Source organism: Pipistrellus kuhlii, unplaced genomic scaffold (assembly GCF_014108245.1).
Source record: "Pipistrellus kuhlii isolate mPipKuh1 unplaced genomic scaffold, mPipKuh1.p scaffold_m20_p_6, whole genome shotgun sequence".
Taxonomy (NCBI): domain Eukaryota; kingdom Metazoa; phylum Chordata; class Mammalia; order Chiroptera; family Vespertilionidae; genus Pipistrellus; species Pipistrellus kuhlii.
Genome location: NW_023425562.1, coordinates 69165623 through 69184497, shown reverse-complemented (window position 1 = coordinate 69184497; position 18875 = coordinate 69165623). Strand labels below are relative to the sequence as shown.

Genomic DNA, 18875 nt, shown 5'->3' with positions numbered 1-18875 from the left:
CACGACTTTGCTGAAATCACATTTTGGGATTTGGGTCCTAGCACCTAAGAATCTGGAGACAAGGATAATTAATTCTCTTGATTTGAGAATGGTCTCTCATTGCTGTTTTAATTTGTATTTTTTTGAGGTTAAACTTTTTCACTCATTTGTTGACTGTTGATATTTTTTCTTTTGTGAATTGTCTGCCTTCCTGTTTAATAAAACACTCAAAGTTATTTATCTGAATGTTTCATGTAAATAATACAAAAGATTTAGTGAAGGGTTAGTCTTTCTTCTCATCCCAGTCCCACATCTCCTCTCTCTAAAAGCAACCATTGTTACCTAGTTTGTGAGCTGTTCTTTCAGCCTTAATGCATTAATAACTAAACTGGTGGTAGTTTGGATATATTGCATCTCGCAATATGTCTAGTTATTGATAGTAACCTCCTCATTCTTTTCAGCAGTTTTATAGCATTTCGCTATCTGTATGTACCATGATATAGTTAGGCCATACTCACTTGCTGGACATTTAGATTGTTTCCAGTTATTTTCTCTAAAATCACAATCCTTCAGGGAATGGTCTTGAATATACTTCTTTGTGTACTTGTCCATCCATGGGATAAAATACACATTTATTCTAAAAGGTAGAATTGCAGGGATTGAGGGTATGGGCATGTATTATTTTGATGACTGGTATGGAAATAATTTATATGGGAAAAGTATGACCCTAAATATATATGAAATTATAAAAATATTTTCTGTCCTCTAGCCTGTCGTTGCTACCTGCTTCTCTGTTTGCCTCAAATGTGGGGCCAACAATCACCCGTCTGCCCGATTCTGTGGCTCCTGTGGTATATATCTGAAGTCCTTGGCAAAACTTAGTGCGGAGAACAGCCGGGCTCTAGCTGCTGGAGAACAGGGCCCTTTTGCTGAGGTGAGGCCTCCATTGTAAGAACTGGTGCTTGGGAAGAGGTTGTATGTGAATGTGTGTATACTAATCTATGAATCAAGCCAGGGAAAGAGGGCCAAAACATTTAGACCTTTCACATGGATTTTTCAACTAGATGTGGAAATAAAATTAAGTAATTTGGGTTTTAAACACTCGAGTGATTTCTTCAGAAATCAAGTATATATCATTTATTTACCATAGATTGAAATCTAATTGCATTTGTAAGGCAATAGATACAATATATTTTAGGAGAAGTGGATTTAAAATACATATATGAGCCGAAACCGGTTTGGCTCAATGGATAAAGTGTCGGCTTGGGGACTGAAGGGTCCCTGGTTCGATTCTGGTCAAGGGCATGTACCTTGGTTGCGGGCATATCCCCAGTAGGGGGTGTGCAAGAGGCAGCTAATCGATGACTCTCTCTCATCGATGTTTCTAACTCTCTATCTCTTTCCCTTCCTCTCTGTACAAAATTAATAAAATATATTTAAAAAAAATACATATATGAGATAGAAAGTACTTCTCTTGGATGTCTTATGTAGCACATCAAGAACTTTCCCCAAGGCTCTTTTATATTTTAGAAACTTAGATCACGCATATAAAATTGCTTTTTCCATTTATAAAAAGTGGACATGGTTTGAGGAAAATTTCACAAGGTTATTTTCAGAAGGACTTAAACACTCACCAGCTTTGTGTTAGACTTTCATGAAGGCTAACATATTTAGTAACTTTTGTGTTCATTTTTAGTAACTTTGTGTTCATTTTTAGGAAATTCATAGTCTTCTTAATCGAAATTGGGTTATACATTCTGGGACTGCCAATAGTCTACATGACACCTTTGTGCAAATGTGTTCTTTCCTGAAGACACTTGAGTGCCATCTGTTGGAAATTGATTATAATATACTAATTTTGTTAGACATTTTCTATCCACCAGAAAAATTATCCTAATAAATATGCAAATATATTATGTCCACTATGTGAATAGTACTCCTTTAGATGCAGTACACAACCTAGATAACCTTACATGTTGGTTCTCTTACATCCTCAGGTCCAGACACAGGGGACTATTTCACAGGAAATATTGGTGCCCAGAGGTTGGGTGTGGATGGATAGTAAAGTCTGTGCTTTAATAAAGTGTAGGGCTGGGAAGATAGATATCTTCCAGGCCTCGGGCAGAACAGGGAACATCAGTTAATTTGCTGAATTTGAGACAGTAAGTGGCTAAGGAGATGGGGCTAGGAGTTGGTGAGAAAACAGAAGAAAGGAAGATGAGGCAAAGGCTGAAAACCCTCTTTTAGATTAAAATACTGTTGTTGTTCTTTGAGATACAATTTGAGTTCTGATTACAGTTGTTTTCTGTGGGTAATCTGAAGGATTAATTAAATTATAATATTTTATGTTTCTGCCTCACTTGTAGTCCCGATCTGCCTGGCAGTCCGTAAATGGTCCTTTACCCAAACATGATGGGTCTAGGAGGAATGTAGGTACACAGACCGCTGGCCTGTTCTACCCATCTGGCAACCTACTGGCAAAAAAGGAAATGGAAATGGCTTCTCATCAGCAGAGACAGGAGAAAATGAGTGACCATAAGCCTCTCCTTACAGCCGTCAGCCCAGGAAGAGGTGAGGATAAAAAATATGCTTTCTTGTCAGGAGAGAACTCACTCTTTCTTTGAAAGAAAATCTCATGGGTGGGGACATACATGGGAAGGGCTTGGGGATGGGAATGGGGGAATAAAGACAAATATGTGATACCTTAATCAATAAAGAAACTAAAAAAAAAGAAAGAAAATCTCAATTTTTCTTCCTTTAGATTTATTTTTATATATAAGAAATAAGTTTGGTTATTTTACTTTTTTAAAGTAATTTTCATTTGAATTAAACTGCTCTTCTTTTAACATTTAGTATTGTGATGTTTTGACTCACAGTCCCCTCATCTAGTCTATAAATTAAATAGTACACATGGACTTCTATTGTGGCAGAAATGTTAACCTGTGTCGTCATTGCTGTTTGCTATTATTCCTTTATGTTATTGTGGTAACATTGACATAACAATTCACCCTTTTAGCCATTTTAAAGTGTACAATTCAGCAAGCTTTAGTACATTAGCAATATTATACAACCTTTACCACTCTATGTCCAGAACTTTTTATCACACCAAAGTAATTTAAGTGTGATAAAAGCATATTAAGCATATTCTCTTTAAGCAGTCACTTCCCACATCTCCTTTCCCAAGTGCTTGGCAACTATAAATCCATTTTCTATACTTGTGGATTTATGTATTCTGGACATTTTATATAAATATATGGTCTTTTGTGACTGGCTTCTTTCACCTAGTATAATGTTTTCAAGGTTCATCCATATTTTGGCATGTTTTTCATTCTTTTCATAGCTGAATAATAATCTATTATAAGCATTTATGACATTTTGTAGATTCGTTTATCAGTTGGTGGATATTTGCATTTTGTTCACCTTTTGGTTATTATGAATAATACTGCTGTGAACATTTATGTATAAGTTTTTCTATGGACATGTTTTCATTTCTCTTGGGTATATACATAGGAGTGCAATTGCTGCGCCAAATGATAAAATTATGTTTAACATTTCCATACTACTTTCCAAAGTGGCTGCACTATTTTACATTCTGCTTGCACTGTAGGAGGGTTCTGATTTCTTACGTCTTTGCCAACACTTACTATATTTTCATTGTCGCCATTCTAGTAGGGTGACGTGGTCCCTCATTATGCTTTTAATTAATATTTCCCTGATGAGTAATGATGTTGTCTTTTCATGTGCTTCTTGGCCATTATATTTTTTCTCTGGAGAAATGTCTATTCATATCCTTGTTCAATTTTTAAATTCAGCTGCTTGTCTTTTATAATTGAGATGTTCAAGAGTTCTGCATATTGATGGGGATGTATACATTTGCCAAAGCTCAAATTGTAAATTTTATATACAGGTTATGTAAACATATATGTTAATACTCATATGTTAATACTCATCCAGGATATGTTTTGAGAGAGAGGAAAAGGAAGAGAGAAGAAAGAGACAGAGAGAGAGAGAGAAAGAGAGAGAGAGAGAGAGAGAAACATTGATTGCTTGTCCCCTGTACAAACCCCAAATGGGGATTAATCCACAACCTAAATATGTGCTATCACTAGAAATCAAACCCGTAACCCTTTGGTGCATAGAATGAAACTCCAACCAAATATGGTTGGTTACTTTAAACATAATTTTATAAGAATAAATGAAAAAGACCCAATGCACAAAAATCAAAATATGGTCTTTTGAGATTCTAGAATATTCTATAATTAATCGTGTGTAAAAAGAATCTTGGAACAAAAATGGAACTTATAGTACATAGCTGAGGTTCAAGTAAAAACCATCACAAAGTTACAAAGGAAAACAACCTTTCTGAGAATACATGATCCACATCAGCATTTTCTTTCTTAGCCTCAGAAGAATTAACCATGTGGATGGGTTTCTCTTCTTCCTTAGGATACTGGAGAAAACAGTTGGATCACATCTCTGCTCACCTCAGGGCCTATACTCAGAACAACTCTGAGTTCCGGGCCTTGATTGCCGAACCCAGGATGGGAAAGGTGAGTGGACTTTGAGTGGAACTTCCACCTCACAGTGTCCCATGGGATCAGGCTGAAGTACCCTCCGCCGGCTTCACCTGAAATTGTCCTTTGCTTGGCTCCTTTCCCTTTCCTGTCCTGCTTTCTACATTTCCTTACTATCTTTCCCTTGCAGTCACTGCCTTTATAAATCACCTGCACTTGAGTCTTGTCCTAGGGTCTGCTCCTGGACATCTGACCTAAGACAGTGAATTGTGAGCATTCACAGGCTGTGGAAATCCTGGTGGTCAGAGCTAAATGACCCAGAATAGTTTAATTCAGCCAAATTGTCTTCTTAAACTCTACACTCTATTATTAATAGTAATTAAGAGATTTAACCATATAACAATATATATATCATGTTTATCATCTCTAGTTCTCAAAACAAATCTGCAAGGTAGGAGTATTAGCACTGTGGCCGTTTTTTAAAACATGGCCACAGATTCTTCAACAGTCTTCCCTTTAGAAGATGAAATCTATATCTTCTCACCTTGAGTCTGGTGGGCTTGTGACTGTTGGGCAACAGTATGTAAGAAATGATGCTATGGGAGTCCCAAGTGGTGGTCATATATGCACGTGGCTTTCTATGGCTTTGCATGCTCATCTCAAAACTCCTTGGAGCCCAGCCCTCTTGCTGTGAAAAACCCAGGCCCAAGGCGTGGCCACATTTGGTGCACCCGTCTGCAGCTCCAGCTGACTTCAATCCTAGAGTCATCCCAGCTCAGGAGCCAGGCAATGAGTGATGAGGCTTTAGGCTATTCCAGTTCCCAAACATGAAGCTACCTCTAGCCATGTGAGTCTTTGAGGCCTCAGATGTATGGAACAAAAAAAGCCATTGCTGCTGGGCCCCATTGGAATCCATGAACTTATAAAAATGGGAGTTGTTTGATGTGACTGAGTCTGGGACTTTTTACACTGCAGTAGATAATCAGAACAAACCTTATCTGACACCTGGGGACACTGGTTCAGAGAGGTTTGGTGACTCCCCTAGAACCATACTGCTAAGTCTCGGGGGGATTCAGGCTTTGAAGTAGGTCTGTCAGACCCCAAATACCATGGCCTTTATCTGCTGTTGTAAAGAGACATTTTGTAAGAAGACCTGTTCCTCTGTCATGAGACTAGAGGAACCTTTGAAAATCAGCCTGTCTGCTTCTCTGACACTAAAAGGCCAACATTGAAACTATTTCATGGTCAAGTATTGCTCAATTTCCTTTGATCATCTATTTTGATAGTTTATTAGTTTTTTTTTGGCCTAATCCAGGGGTCTGCAAACTATGGCCTGTGGGACAATTCTAGCCTGCCATCCAATTTTATAAATAAAGTTTTATCAGATTGCAGCTAGACTCATTCATTTACTTATTTTCTGTAACTGCTTTTGTGTTACAATGGCAATGCTGAGTATTCATGACAGAGACTCTATGGCCCACAAAACCTAGAACATTTACTATATGATCCTTAAAACACTTGCTGATCTCTGGTTTGAACTAAATCCCTCCCACTGCTTACAGAGAAAGCTGCTCAACTATAATACACTAGAGGCCCAGTACATTGGGGAGGGGAGGGATCCCTCAGCCTGGCCTGTGCCCTCTCACACTCATCAGGGAATGTCCCCAGGGGGATCAGGCCTAAGCCAGCAGGTGGACATCCCTCTTACAGTCAGGGCTCTCGCAGTCTGGGACCACTTGTTCCTTACCACCTTCGTGCAGTGGAGGTGGGAGAGGCTCCCGCCACAGCTGATACACTCACCAGGCATGAGCCCCGCTTCTGGCTGAATGGCGCTCCCCCTGTGGGAGTGCACTGACCACTGGGGGGCAGCTCCTTCATTGAGCGTCTGTCTGCCCCCTAGTGGTCAGTGTGTATCATAGTGACCCATCATTCGGTTGATTTGCGTATTATGCTTTTAGTATATAGAATTACCTTTGATTGCTAAAACCTGGCCTCCAGGACACCTTTCCTAAGATGGTGGCATCCAGCCATATTTCTTGATTAAACTTAAAGCATATCTCTTGTATAAAGTTGGGTTTTGCTTTCTTATACATTCTGGTAGACTCTGCTCTTTTTAAAAAAATGTATTTTTATTGATTTCAGAGAAGAAGGGAGAGGGAGAAAAATAGAAACCTCAATGATGAGAGAGAATCACCAATCGGCTGCCTCCTGCAGCGCCCCCATGAGGACCAAGCCTGCAACCTAGGCATGTGTCCTTGACTAGAATCGAACCGGGGACCCTTCAGTTCACAGGCTGACACACTCTAGCTACTGAGCCAAACCAGCCAGGGCAGTCTCTGCTCTTTAATTGGAGTATTTATTTAGTTCATTTATAATTAATGAAATTATAAATATGGCTAGATTTGTTTGACCCATTTTGCTGTTTGTTCTGTTTTTGTTCTGTTTATCTTTTTTGCCTTATTTTGTGTTAATTAAATATTTGATTAAATTTATAGTTTAACATCTCAGAATTTCTTTGTTGTAGCTCAGGGCACTGAGTTCCATACCCACAGTTGTGATTCCTCTCTCTTACTTTTTTAAAAGCTTCTTTCTGCTACTGTCCATGAAGATGGCTATGAAGTTAGCATCAGGCTGAATTATGTTCAAGTCTCAAACAAGGTGAGTGAAACCTTCAGAAGTTATTTATTGGGGAATTGACTGAACTAGTAAGTTGTGGCTTATGACTTGTTGAAATGTTTCTGTGTAATTCATAGAAAGGAAAAGTTTCAAATATCGTGGAACTTGAATGTAGGTCAACACTTTCATGGAATTAGGTAAATAACTGAGCTAAGCCTGAGAGAAGCATTAGGGCACATAGTGATACAGTGAGAACAGGAATTGTCACCTACCCGATTGGGCCTGTGATTTTCAGGCTTATTTCTGTTCACTGACATCTGATGGCAGGTCTGTGATACAACTGCTTTGGGAAAAGACTGACAAAACTGTTTGCTGATATGTACTATGACCTGTTTGCCTGTAAAAGAGAAACCAAGTGTTGTGGCCATGTCTCTCTCCTTTGATCTGCCCTCTATATGGTGATTGGGGCATTGGTGCAGAGCCTGTAAGTGTGTAACAAATATTGATTGATATTGGCAGCTTTGGTGTTATTGGACAAAAAGTCAAAATATACAAAAGAAGAATCAGTGGATTGAGAAGACGGATAAAGAAGGCAAGGAAAAAGAGAGGAACTACTATTTATTGTTAACCAGCAGGGTGTTAACAATGTCTTTAAAATTAAGATAGATTTATGGGCCCTGCCTACCTCAAAGGGAGGCTGGGCATATCCAAGAGGATAATGCATACGAAAGCGCTTTGAAACCAAGTAAAGCACTAAATGCCACGTTTCTGGTGTGGCCAGAGCAGAGCTTGGGTCAGGGAGGTATTTCAGGAGAAGGGGAGTGAAGGGCTTTAGGACAAGGCTGGGGAAGGAGCTAAATGAGCAAGTAATGTCTGGCTTTACCTGGATCCGTGAGGAGCCCTGGATTGTGAATGACACCACACAGTTGTCCCCAGTTGAGGCAGGGAGGCGAGGGGCATAATTTTCTATGGGAAGGCAGCACCCCACTACTGATGGCAGTTGGCCGGAGAAGGGGGTCAGCTGTGAGCTGTTAGTAACCAACACAGCAGCTGACCAGTTAGGTGGGACTGGGTGGGCATCAATAGCATCTACAACATGCTATCTATCAAATAGAAGGGAAGTAAATATGCCCAGGTTCACTGTTTTTTTCTTAACTTGCAGTTTGTGTTTAGAAAGTAGCAGGTGGTTCCCTGTGGCAGGAACCAGCAGCCACGTGAGGGTAGGGTAGGGTGGATACAGGATTTCAAGTCTGGCCTATGCATTATCTATCCTCATTTTATAAACATCTGTTTCACCTCATTTTACTTTCACAACATGCCTTTGAGGTAGACCTTAATATTTACACTTTGTGGGTGAGGGAACTGAAAGGCTCAGAGAAGTTAAGCAACTTACTTCTTCCAAGGTCCCTAATTCCAAGACACAGAAACGTTTTGAGCACATGGAAGGTGGGCTGGCAGGAACTTGTTGGGAGGCTATTGTGATAATCCTGGTATGAGGTTGTAATGACCGAGAGGAGGGGCCAGACTGAGGACCTGTTTAAGAGGCTGAATGATCAGAACATCCTGGGTGTGAGGGAATTGTAGAAAGGATGTCCGGGAGTGGACAGAGCTGTCATTGACAGAAAGAGGAGCAGGTGGGCAGGGAGGTGTTAGGACACGGCATTCTCATCGTCATGGTGCTTGCATGTTTTTGTTGGCCAGAACTTTTACATGAGTAAGGCGATGAATTTCAGCGACCACTTTCTGAGCACCGTCACCGAGGGTGGTCACGGGATATTTGGCAGCAGGTATAGCTTGGGTAAGTTGTGCCCTTCCATTTATTTTATTTTATTTTATTATTTTTTGTAAATACATTACTATTAACATTGGTATGATAGATATTATTTATTTATTTATTTATTTATTTGTAAATATATTTTATTGATTTCAGAAAGGAAGGGAGAGGGAGAGAGATAGAAACATCAATGATGAGAGAGGATCATTAATTGCCTGCCTCCTGCACGCCCCCTACTGGTGATTGAGCCCACAACCCACACATGTGGCCTTGACCGGAATCAAACCAGGGCCCCTTCAGTCTGCAGGCCAACGTTCTATCCACCTAGCCAAACCAGCTAGGCTCCTTCCATTGATTTTAAAGCCATTGACTAGGAACACAGACTTGGCAAGGGTGGCAGAATTGCTTAAAATTTGCCAGCCCAACCATATGTCTTACTTTCATTTGCCAGCCATTTTATTTATCTGGCTTCCCTGAAGGCAGGGGTGAGACTTTTGAAGTCTTTCACAGGCTTGGGAAGATAAACAGGGGTGGAGTGCTCTTTGGGGCTTAAAAACTATAGTCATTTCTATTCCTCTCCTTCCCCCCATCCTCTCTGGTCTTGGACTGAGATGAATGGCTACCAGAATCCTTCCTACCAAATGTATTCAAACAGAAATTTCTACAAAATTTATTTTATCCTCTTGAGGGGCATGGCACTAGACTCTAGGTCTGTGCCTGGGGGGAGAGGCCGGGGCATCATTTTGATCCGCAACTCTTTGTCATTCCAGTGAGTGACTACTGCCACAGCACCTCCGATACCACTGAAAAAATCAAGAGGACAAAGACTTTCAAGACCAGAACATTTCAAGAAAGGAAGGAGCAGCTTACAGTATGTGTATCCCTTGGTCCTTAACAGATGTCTTCTTTGGCCTGTCTACTTAATGTTTTATTTTGAGATTTTTTTATTTTATTTTTTTATTTTTTGTTCAATGGAAGAATTGTTTTCATTTTTTGTTCCTTTTTTCATGACAATTTGTATTGATTTTTTTGAAATTCTTTAAAATATCTCAAGATTATTAATTAGAATTATTTAAAAATTCTCATCAGTGTCCTGAATCACCTCTTCTTCCTCTGGTGTCAGTTCTGTGTGCCCATCTTTCGCGTTCTTGTTTTTGGTTTGTCTCAAATGTGATGACCCTTGGTTGTCTGGTCACATTAACAGGTGAAGAGCTAGTTTGATTCTCACAAGCAACTGGCATGGGTGCCCAGCATGGGTGGGTCTGGAGTCTCTGTGTGGGTGGATGGGTATGTGTGGGGGCAGGCTTCCCTGGGGGGTTGTGGGCAGAGGCAGGAGAAAGTACAAGACGGCATTTCCTCTGGTGATGAGGGTGGTGCTACAAAGTACTCCGGTGTGAGCAGTCTTCCAGACCCTTCCTTATGTCTGTCATAGAGGTTGGGGCTCTGCCCTTCTTGCGCCCAAGTGCTCCCAGGAAGTGCCTGTGAGGCAAATCATGCACTCTCTGGAAAGTAGTTATCAGGGCTTAAGCAGAGAACAAAAGCCCCTGTCCTTGCATTGAAGAGGAGGACACCAGCCACCTCAGATATTTACAAGAAAGCCCTCTGATGACATACACATGATGCGGCCCAGCACTCAGCTTCTACCCTCCTTGTTGATTAACTTTGAGCATGCGCAGGGCTCCCTAAAGAAAGCACACTCACCCTGGTTTTCACCCGGGTTTTTTCTTTGGTTAGAGTTCCTTGTCTGTCAGATCCCATCAACTTTCCATCTCTGGATTCCTCACCATTTCTGATCCTCTGATGGCATCCTTTTAGAGTTTCCACAGCTGGTAGAGTTTAAAATAATTTCAGTGGGAGCTTTGCAGAAAGAGACACTGGGTATCTTTGCTTCTTGTAGTCAGCCCTGCCCTCCAACTTTCAGTTAAGCCAGACCCTCAGGATCCTCGGACGCACATACCCGCCGCCTAGCTTGCATTGTGATTCCTCTGGAGGCAGGGACTCTGCTCTTCATCTTGTCATAAACCCTAATAAATGTGGGAAGAATACCTGAGAATTGTTTAAAACTTAATTGCTTGTGATTCCTTGTACTCTACCTTCTCCCAGTTTGAAATATTGTCAGTACGTATAACAGAAGTATAGAATTCCATAAACTTCATAACAATTTTACCATTTTGGAAATTCTACCCACTTATTCTATACGTGATCTGAATTCCCCAGTGTTATGTGCCTTTATCTTCTCATTCTCTTTTAGGGGACAAGTGGCAGATGCTATACCATCTGTTCATTCATTCAGTGATTACTTTTGAGCACATCTATTCTAGGTGCAGTTCTAGATCTTGAAAATAAACAAAAGCCTTAAAGTTCTCAGACCTCATGAAGTTGACATTCTAGTACATTTTCCCTCATACGGAATGGAATTCAGTGTAAACAACTGCCCCCTGCCCCTCCCCCGATGGATTAGAGCACATTGTTCTGAGCTGCTCACTGGGAGGACACAGGGTGAACCTTGCATCTTCTTCCAAAAGGCTCAGAGGCCTTGGCCAGTGTCCTCATTCCCGTGTCTTCCAGGGAGCCAGGGAGGTGTGGTATTACTTCCACTTTATAAACAGGTAAATGGTGGTCCCGGAACTATCTCACAGTCACCCTTGGGTGGGATCCAGTGGCAGACACCTACTAGAGGTAATGTCTCCTGCTTCCTAGAATGCTTCCTTTAGTCTTCCAGTAATCAGCATTTGCAATCCTTTCTCTATAAGGAAAGATGATATAAAAATAAATTTCATTGCATTTTGAAAATATAAGGATAATAAAATCTTCAGATTTCTGATGATAGGTAGATGAGAGGTTATTTCCCCCCCAAGCAAGAGATCGACTTTATTGGTTCTCTCACACCTCAGGTGAGCATGTATTGTGAGCTGTCTTACTTAGGCTGGCTTTGAGCACTTTATAACAGCATGCAAAGTAAATTTTAGGATTCACCCGGTTGCTTTTCCTAGAAATAGTCATAATAAAACCAGTGTGGTGTTTCTTGGTTTTGGTGAGATTTCTCCTTGCATCCCTGTCCTTAATAATATAAAACAATGTGAGTGTGTTATCCTTCATCAAGGCAGTATTTCAAAGACCAGGAAAATGTACATTAGGTGTGTTTATCAGTGCTGCTGGCTGTTGGAGACCACACACATACACACACACACACACACACACACACACACACACACAGGATCATGCTCATGCTCCCCTGTCCCTGGGGCTCAGAACTTAACCCTGGAGAGGAGACATTTACCTCGAGGGCTGAGCCTGGGTAAGAGGGACTTGACAGTAAAGATATTTTGTGGCAGTGGAAATGACCACATTCTGTAATGCTGCAGCCCGAAAACAGGCTCCTGCTGAAGGAAGTCGGACCGACAGGGGAAGGAAGAGTCTCTGTGATTGAACAGTTGCTTGATGAAGTAAGTGCAACCGAAGAGCAAGTCTCCCTGGGGGTTCCAGCCTGTGTTTCATCTCTGTCTCTTTCCGATGGAAGTTCTGTTCAATGTTGTGATTATCACAGGGCCAGTTAATTTTTTAATGCTGGGAATGGATTAAATGGCGAGTCCAAACCTTTACATGAATTGTTGTTACCTGTTGCTAGTTTTCATTACAAAGGAAATAGGCAGAAACCTGCATATGAGCCCAAATAACAGGCACAAAAATGGACAGAATCCCTGGTCTGTGAGATCCCATGTTTCCTAAAGAGGCAAGCTTGTCTGGGTACCTACTCCTTCCGATGTGGAAACAGAAGTTTTACCACCCGAGTGACATGGCAGCTCTGTCTGTTCTTTGCTGGGTCTCGGGGTTCCTGACTCCCTTCTCTGTGGACTTAAAGCTGTTTAGTTCCATCGAGGATGCTTGTTTGTGACTAAGAAGGTGATTAGATGCTCCTGAGTGCAGGGTTTTGTGGCAGGCTTGTCCTTTTCCGTGTGCTGCAGGGAGCAGATCCCAACTGCAGTGACAATGAAGACCGACCCGTTATTACCGTGGCTGTGATCAATAGGCACCATGAAGCGATCCCAGTCCTCGTGCAGAGAGGAGCAGACCTCGAGCGGCCGTGGGGACCGTAAGTGAGACACAATGGAGGAGAGTTCTGGCGCCATGCGGCAGCCAGCCAGTACCTTGAGCTCTGCTGCAGCAGGATCAGCTACCTGCACGCCCTGTGCAATCTCACCCACTTAGGCACCATCCGCACCCATTGTGGCCTTAGTAAGAGACTCAATAGCTCATATTTTCTAAATCTGGTTAGAATGAAGTCTTCAAAATGGACCTTTGGATTGCCTAAATTTTAGTAGCTTTTACAAAGGATGGTACATTTTGTTAATTCATTAATTTATACTATTGTGGGGCTGGCAGGTTCTTAGTGCTTAGGGTTTTAAGCAATGCTTTCATCATGATCTGAATTGTAAGAGAAGAAAGCCCCATAGGAATATACCCACGAAGTTAATGCACAAAGAAAATGATATGCACTTGTCTCACAGGTTAACATCATTGGGGAGGAGATGGGTCCATCTGAGCTCAACACATAATCTCCTGGTGCCTTGGTTTCCCCAGCTGTGAAGCAGGACAGAGTGATACCACATCATGTGTGATGACTTTGTTACCTACTGTCCTGGTCTTGGTGCTGTCCTGCCTCTTGACCTCTCCCAGCCTGTGTTCCTGTTGGTGTCTTGCAAATAGTAGGAAACCTGGGGTGGGAAATTCCTTGAGTACGGGTCCTTCCTGTTAATTGCCTATCCTGCTGACCAAGCTGTTTAACTAGACGTCTCTAGGGGCATCCCAGGTGTCTAACATTACTGCCTTCTGAATTATTAAGACAGGGTCAAAGCCCAGGTCATCGAATTATACTGCTGAGTGTCTCAAGCCAGCATAGGGGACAAAAGTCCAGTAGTTTTGCTTCTGTTTTTCTCTGTTTCAAAATTTCTTCTAGTGTTTTTATTAAAAATATATCCCTCTTAATTTTTAGATGTGCATTTTTATCAGTCTTTGCCCAAAAAGACAGCTATACTATATCAGTAGGCATGACTCCCTTTTTAGTTTTATTTTATAGCAGGATTTTGGCACACTGGTGTAAACATTTGATGGCTGGAGTTTACTTTCTTAAATTTTCTTAGGGTTCACATTCATCATACTCTGTCAGCTTCTTTATTCCACACTGTATCATCATTAACAATAAAAATACTACTATCTTGTTTTGTGTTAAGGTATAGTTTATATTTGTATAATTCAGATAATCTTTTCTTATAGCATTTAAGTATGTTATGATTAATACAAAAATATATTGAGCACATTTTGAGCTGATGCTTAAGTCTGATGAGTCCTAGCTTTATGAAAAGCCCAGCTAAGAGGATGAAACTATCTTAGACGGGCAACAGATTCACTGGTTTTCTTTGGTGTTCTTCAGTTTTTACTTTTGCTTTATCACCATTCGAACCCATCATGCTGTTTATCCATGTGATCTCATTGTATTTCTGCTAAGTCTCTGGTTATGCCATCTGTCTCGAGGATGTATAATAGCCCTTTGCCATTCTTACTGCGTGCTCCTGGGTACTAGTAGCAGAATTTAGCTCACATGGGGGGAGGGAGGAGTGCTAGACTGAATGCCTTCCCCCTAAATAGAGCTCAGAGATCTCTTCCTTTTCAGTTTATGCCAGTGGAGGAAAGCAGATTTTTCCACTGGAAGCCAAATTATGCAAGTCTGGTTTATATTTGTTCATTTGAAGTATTTAGGCCTAGGTCAGCCTGCCCTCTGCCCCATAGCTGGATCTCTGTGGATCCAAGAACACATCCTCAAGTTTCCATTCATCCTACTGCTCTCCAGGTATAAGCCAGCCGGAGACCTGGCTGTCCTGGAGAAGAGGCCCAGGGAATTGTCCTCAGCACCCCCCGGATTGAAATGCGCCTTCCCTCCCAGGCACATTTGGCTAGTGGAGAGAAGCAGCCCGCTGGCTTCCACATGAGGTCACTTCCATTAAGGAGGTTGGCAGGTAGCAGAGGCCTTCCTAGTGTTTCTGTTTACCATGTTTGTGTCATTTCTATCAGAATAAACTCATATTCAACAGGAAGAAAAGGGCTAGGTACACATCCTCCACCGAAGCTGATACCTCTTCGCAGACTTCAGAAACAGACTCAAGGTCTCGCTGGGAGAAGGACACAGAAGAGGGTTGTCTGTTTTGGACAGTAGTTGCCTTTCTTCATGGGAGTTTCAGACAATTAATTTCTCAGATCTGCTCCAGGTGAAGAAAATGCAACTCGCAGTCTACTTCTTGGAGGTTCAGCTGTGGAGATTTGTTCTGTTAGGCCAGTGGTCGGCAAACTCATTAGTCAATAGAGCCAAATATCAACAGTACAATGACTGAAATTTCTTTTGAGAGCCAAATTTTTTAAACTTAAACTTCTCCTAACACCACTTCTTCAAAATAGACTTGCTTAGGCCGTGGTATTTTGTGAAAGAGCCACACTCAAGGGGCCAAAGAGCCACATGTGACTCGTGAGCCACAGTTTGCTGACCATGGTATTAGGTAATTGAAGATTTACAAAGAGAATCTATCTTAATCCACTATGGTGCTTAGATTTGAATAAATAGTTTGAATTGTTTGTTGGTTAAGAGTAAAATTTCTTTAAAATACGAATTCCAGGAACACCAAGGTATAACTATTGTATAAAACATGTTCTAAAAGGTCTGATGAGAGAACACCGCTATTCAGAGGAACAAACTCAAACTAATCTGAAGTATGGGGTTCTGAAAAGGAGGTATATTCCATCTAGCATACCTTCCATATATTTATTTTATTTTTTCCACCATTTATCCCCTCTATGCCATCTTCTACCCCCCACCCCCACTTTCCATATTTGAGTTAAGTTGTAGGATGAGCAGTATACAAAATTAGAATTGGCAGAGTCACAATTCATCATTTTCCAAAACTAAACTGTAAATCGAATACACATTCTGCTCAGACTGGGGATAGTTGTGAAGAAAGACGATCATATATCTACTTAGGAAATGTGGTGACTCCATCAGCATATCTAAGTTCAAATGGTAAGTGTCTTATAAAGACCCAAGGAACTTGAGGGGTGAAGTGGCAAAGAGTTAAGCCATATGCTACTAGGAAGAAGGAAAGCTGAAAGATGCAGAGGAGATTGGTGTCACTGGTGTGACTGAGACATCCTTTGTCTGCTCCCAACACATGCTGTGTACCCCTCTGCCTGCATTTACAACTGGTATCCTGAGCTCCCAGAGAGAGGACCCCAGCCCTGGCACAAATGGGGACATCAGGCTGGCATTCAAATGTGTGTTGAGTAGATGAACAAATTATCGGAATAACTGATAGCCAGGCAGAAGTAATTAAATTGACCTCATGAAAAGTGTAAACTTAGAAGGTGAGCACTGGAAATTCCGCTCTTGGAGAGAGAGCACATAGACAGAAGAGAGCAAAATGTAGAGAAAATGAGCATATTCTTGCTAGGCCTTTTTATCCATAAAATAGAGATAATAATACTTATTGTTATAGAATCAGTTGGAGGAGAAAATGAGACCATGTATTTGTAATTTCTAGGAAGAGCCTAATAATTGGACATTAATAAATGATAGCAAGCTTTGAATGGGAAATATGGACTGCACAATGAAACCCAGGGTGAAAGGTGTTAGTTTATACAATTTAAGTTAAAGTTCTGTATTCTATTATTCTTTTAAAAAATATTTTATTGATTTTTTTACAGAGAGGAAGAGAGAGGGATAGAGAATTAGAAATATTGATGAGAGAGAATCATTGATCAGCTGCCTCCTGCACCCCCCCCACCGGGGACGTGCCCCCAACTAAGGCACATGCCCTTGACCAGAATCGAACCCGGGACCTTTCAGTCCGCAGGCTGACGCTCTATCCACTGAGCCAAATCGGTTTTGGCTGTATTCTATTACTCTTTTTTTTTTTCTTTTAAAAATATATTTTATTGATTTTTTACAGAGAAGAAGGGAGAGGGATAGAGAGCTAGAAACATCGATGAGAGAGAAACATCGACCAGCTGCCTCTTGCACACCCCATACTGGGGATGTGTCCATAACCAATGTATCAATACATGCCCTTGACCGGAATTGAACCTGGGATCTTTCAGTCCGTAGACGGATGCTCTATCCACTGAGCCAAACCGGTTTTGGCTGTATTCTATTATTCTTTTTTTAAAAAAATATATTTTATTGATTTTGTACAGAGAGGAAGGGAGAGAGATAGAGAGCTAGAAACATCGATGAGAGAGAGTCATCGATCAGCCGCCTCTTGCACACCCCCTACTGGGGATATGCCCGCAACCAAGGTACATGCCCTTGACCGGAATCGAACCTAGGACCTTTCAGTCCCCAAGCCGACGCTCTATCCATTGAGCCAAACTGGTCTCGGCTATTCTATTATTCTTAATAGATATCACCAAGTCTTCCTAGGCCTGAGTTTTCATAATTAAGAAAGGGCATGTTATACTAGTCTTTTAATATATCAAATTCTAAGAAGCTGGACTTAAAAAGAGTTTCTCATATTTTACTTCATATATGAAACTATCAAAGATCTTGTTAAGATGCATATACAGTTGATCCAGGAGGATGCCACTGATCCAGGTACCATAGTTCGAGTAGTGAAGATATAGAGACTGTTTTTAACACATTGCGGACCAGTAGTTTTATTGCGAGCTTTACCCAGTGGCCAGATAAGTTTCTATTGAACTAGTACAAAAAACGTTTTACATAGATCTTAAAGGCACGCTTTAAAATTAAATATCCATTGCATTTTTAAAATATATATTTTATTGATTTTTTTACAGAGAGAAAGGGAGAAGTATAGAGAGATAGAAACATTGATGAGAGAGAAACATCGATCAGCTGCCTCCTGCACCCCCCCCCCCACTAGGGATGTGCTCGCAACCAATGTACATGCCCTTGACTGGAATCGAACCTAGGATTCTTCAGTCTGCAGGCCAACGCTCTATCCACTAAGCCAAACTGGTTAGGGCCCCATTGCATCTTGAAGTTATTTATTACATGTTTTTACAAGCTAATATCTTTTTTAAGGCCACAAACTGTAGAACAGAAAGCACGAGAATTCTCTTGATCCGTCCGGAATGTATTGATATGAATTGAGCTTTTAAGAGACAGCCCACCATAGCATTTGGTAAGGAAATGGCCTCATAATGCTATTGGACACTGGGGATTTCCCCCTGTACCTGAGCTGTCAGTTATGTTGACCTGATTTTAAAAAATAATGATGATGATGATATCATCACCACCACCACCAACAATATGAAGGCTGATCCCCAAAACTTAGTTGCTTGAAGAAACTATATAGAACCAATGGGCAGACCTTTGGAAATTCTGGCAAAGGCACATTGCGTTGACACTTCCATCTATTGCCTCTGGGAAAATAGGAGGAAAAACACTATTCAGATTTGCTTGACACCAGGAGCCTTAGCCAAATAAGTTATTTAAGTAACAAATCGTGTGCATGATAAGATTTAAAACTAGATAAGATCCAGAACCATCAGGGTGTTTGGTGCTTTTAGAGTGCTGTTGCAGTGAAAAACCAGTGAAAGTACTCAGTTTTTCAATTACTTTGGAAAAAGGAGAGGCATCTATTTAAGTGGACAGTTCAGATTCTGGTGCCCAAATCAGAGGATTACCCTTCCACATCTATATGGGGAAGGTCATAGTTATACTTACCTGAACTTCTTGCAACTCATATAGGCTTCAATCTTGGAGGCAATGCTTCTTCCTTCAGTTTGTCTGTTCATTCTTTTTGTGGATGTGTTCATTTCGCTAGTGGTTTTTGAGCACCTACTATGTGCCAGTCATCATCTAGGTAATGGAGATACAGCAGTGATGAAGACAAAATTCTTTCCCTTGTGGAGTTTACAATATAGTGGAGGAGACAGACAATAAACATACAAATGAATAAGTAATTTTGGAGAATAAGTGTTGCAAAGAT

The 18875-nt window shown here is 41.0% G+C and overlaps 1 protein-coding gene and 1 long non-coding RNA gene across 11 annotated transcripts in view; one reads left to right on the top strand and one right to left on the bottom strand.

Moving 5' to 3' along the window:
• DZANK1 (double zinc ribbon and ankyrin repeat domains 1) overlaps window positions 1–18875 on the top strand; it is a 53643-nt gene that overhangs the window by 27545 nt on the left and 7223 nt on the right. For 8 of the 10 annotated variants that reach the window (XM_036418845.2, XM_036418842.2, XM_036418841.2 and 5 more), the window contains 8 exons: window positions 749–913; window positions 2346–2550; window positions 4426–4529; window positions 7077–7151; window positions 8811–8907; window positions 9654–9754; window positions 12249–12329; window positions 12849–12976. In XM_036418845.2, the coding sequence (XP_036274738.1) occupies window positions 749–913; window positions 2346–2550; window positions 4426–4529; window positions 7077–7151; window positions 8811–8907; window positions 9654–9754; window positions 12249–12329; window positions 12849–12976 (956 nt within the window). The remainder of the gene's footprint in view (window positions 1–748; window positions 914–2345; window positions 2551–4425; window positions 4530–7076; window positions 7152–8810; window positions 8908–9653; window positions 9755–12248; window positions 12330–12848; window positions 12977–18875) is intronic. The other 2 variants (XM_045574669.1, XM_045574672.1) reach the window with 2 other exon arrangements.
• On the bottom strand, window positions 18003–18756 carry LOC123651552. Its single transcript, XR_006740336.1, has 2 exons — window positions 18611–18756; window positions 18003–18306 (listed from the first exon to the last, which is right to left on the bottom strand). It is a non-coding gene; the product is annotated as an uncharacterized LOC123651552 (long non-coding RNA).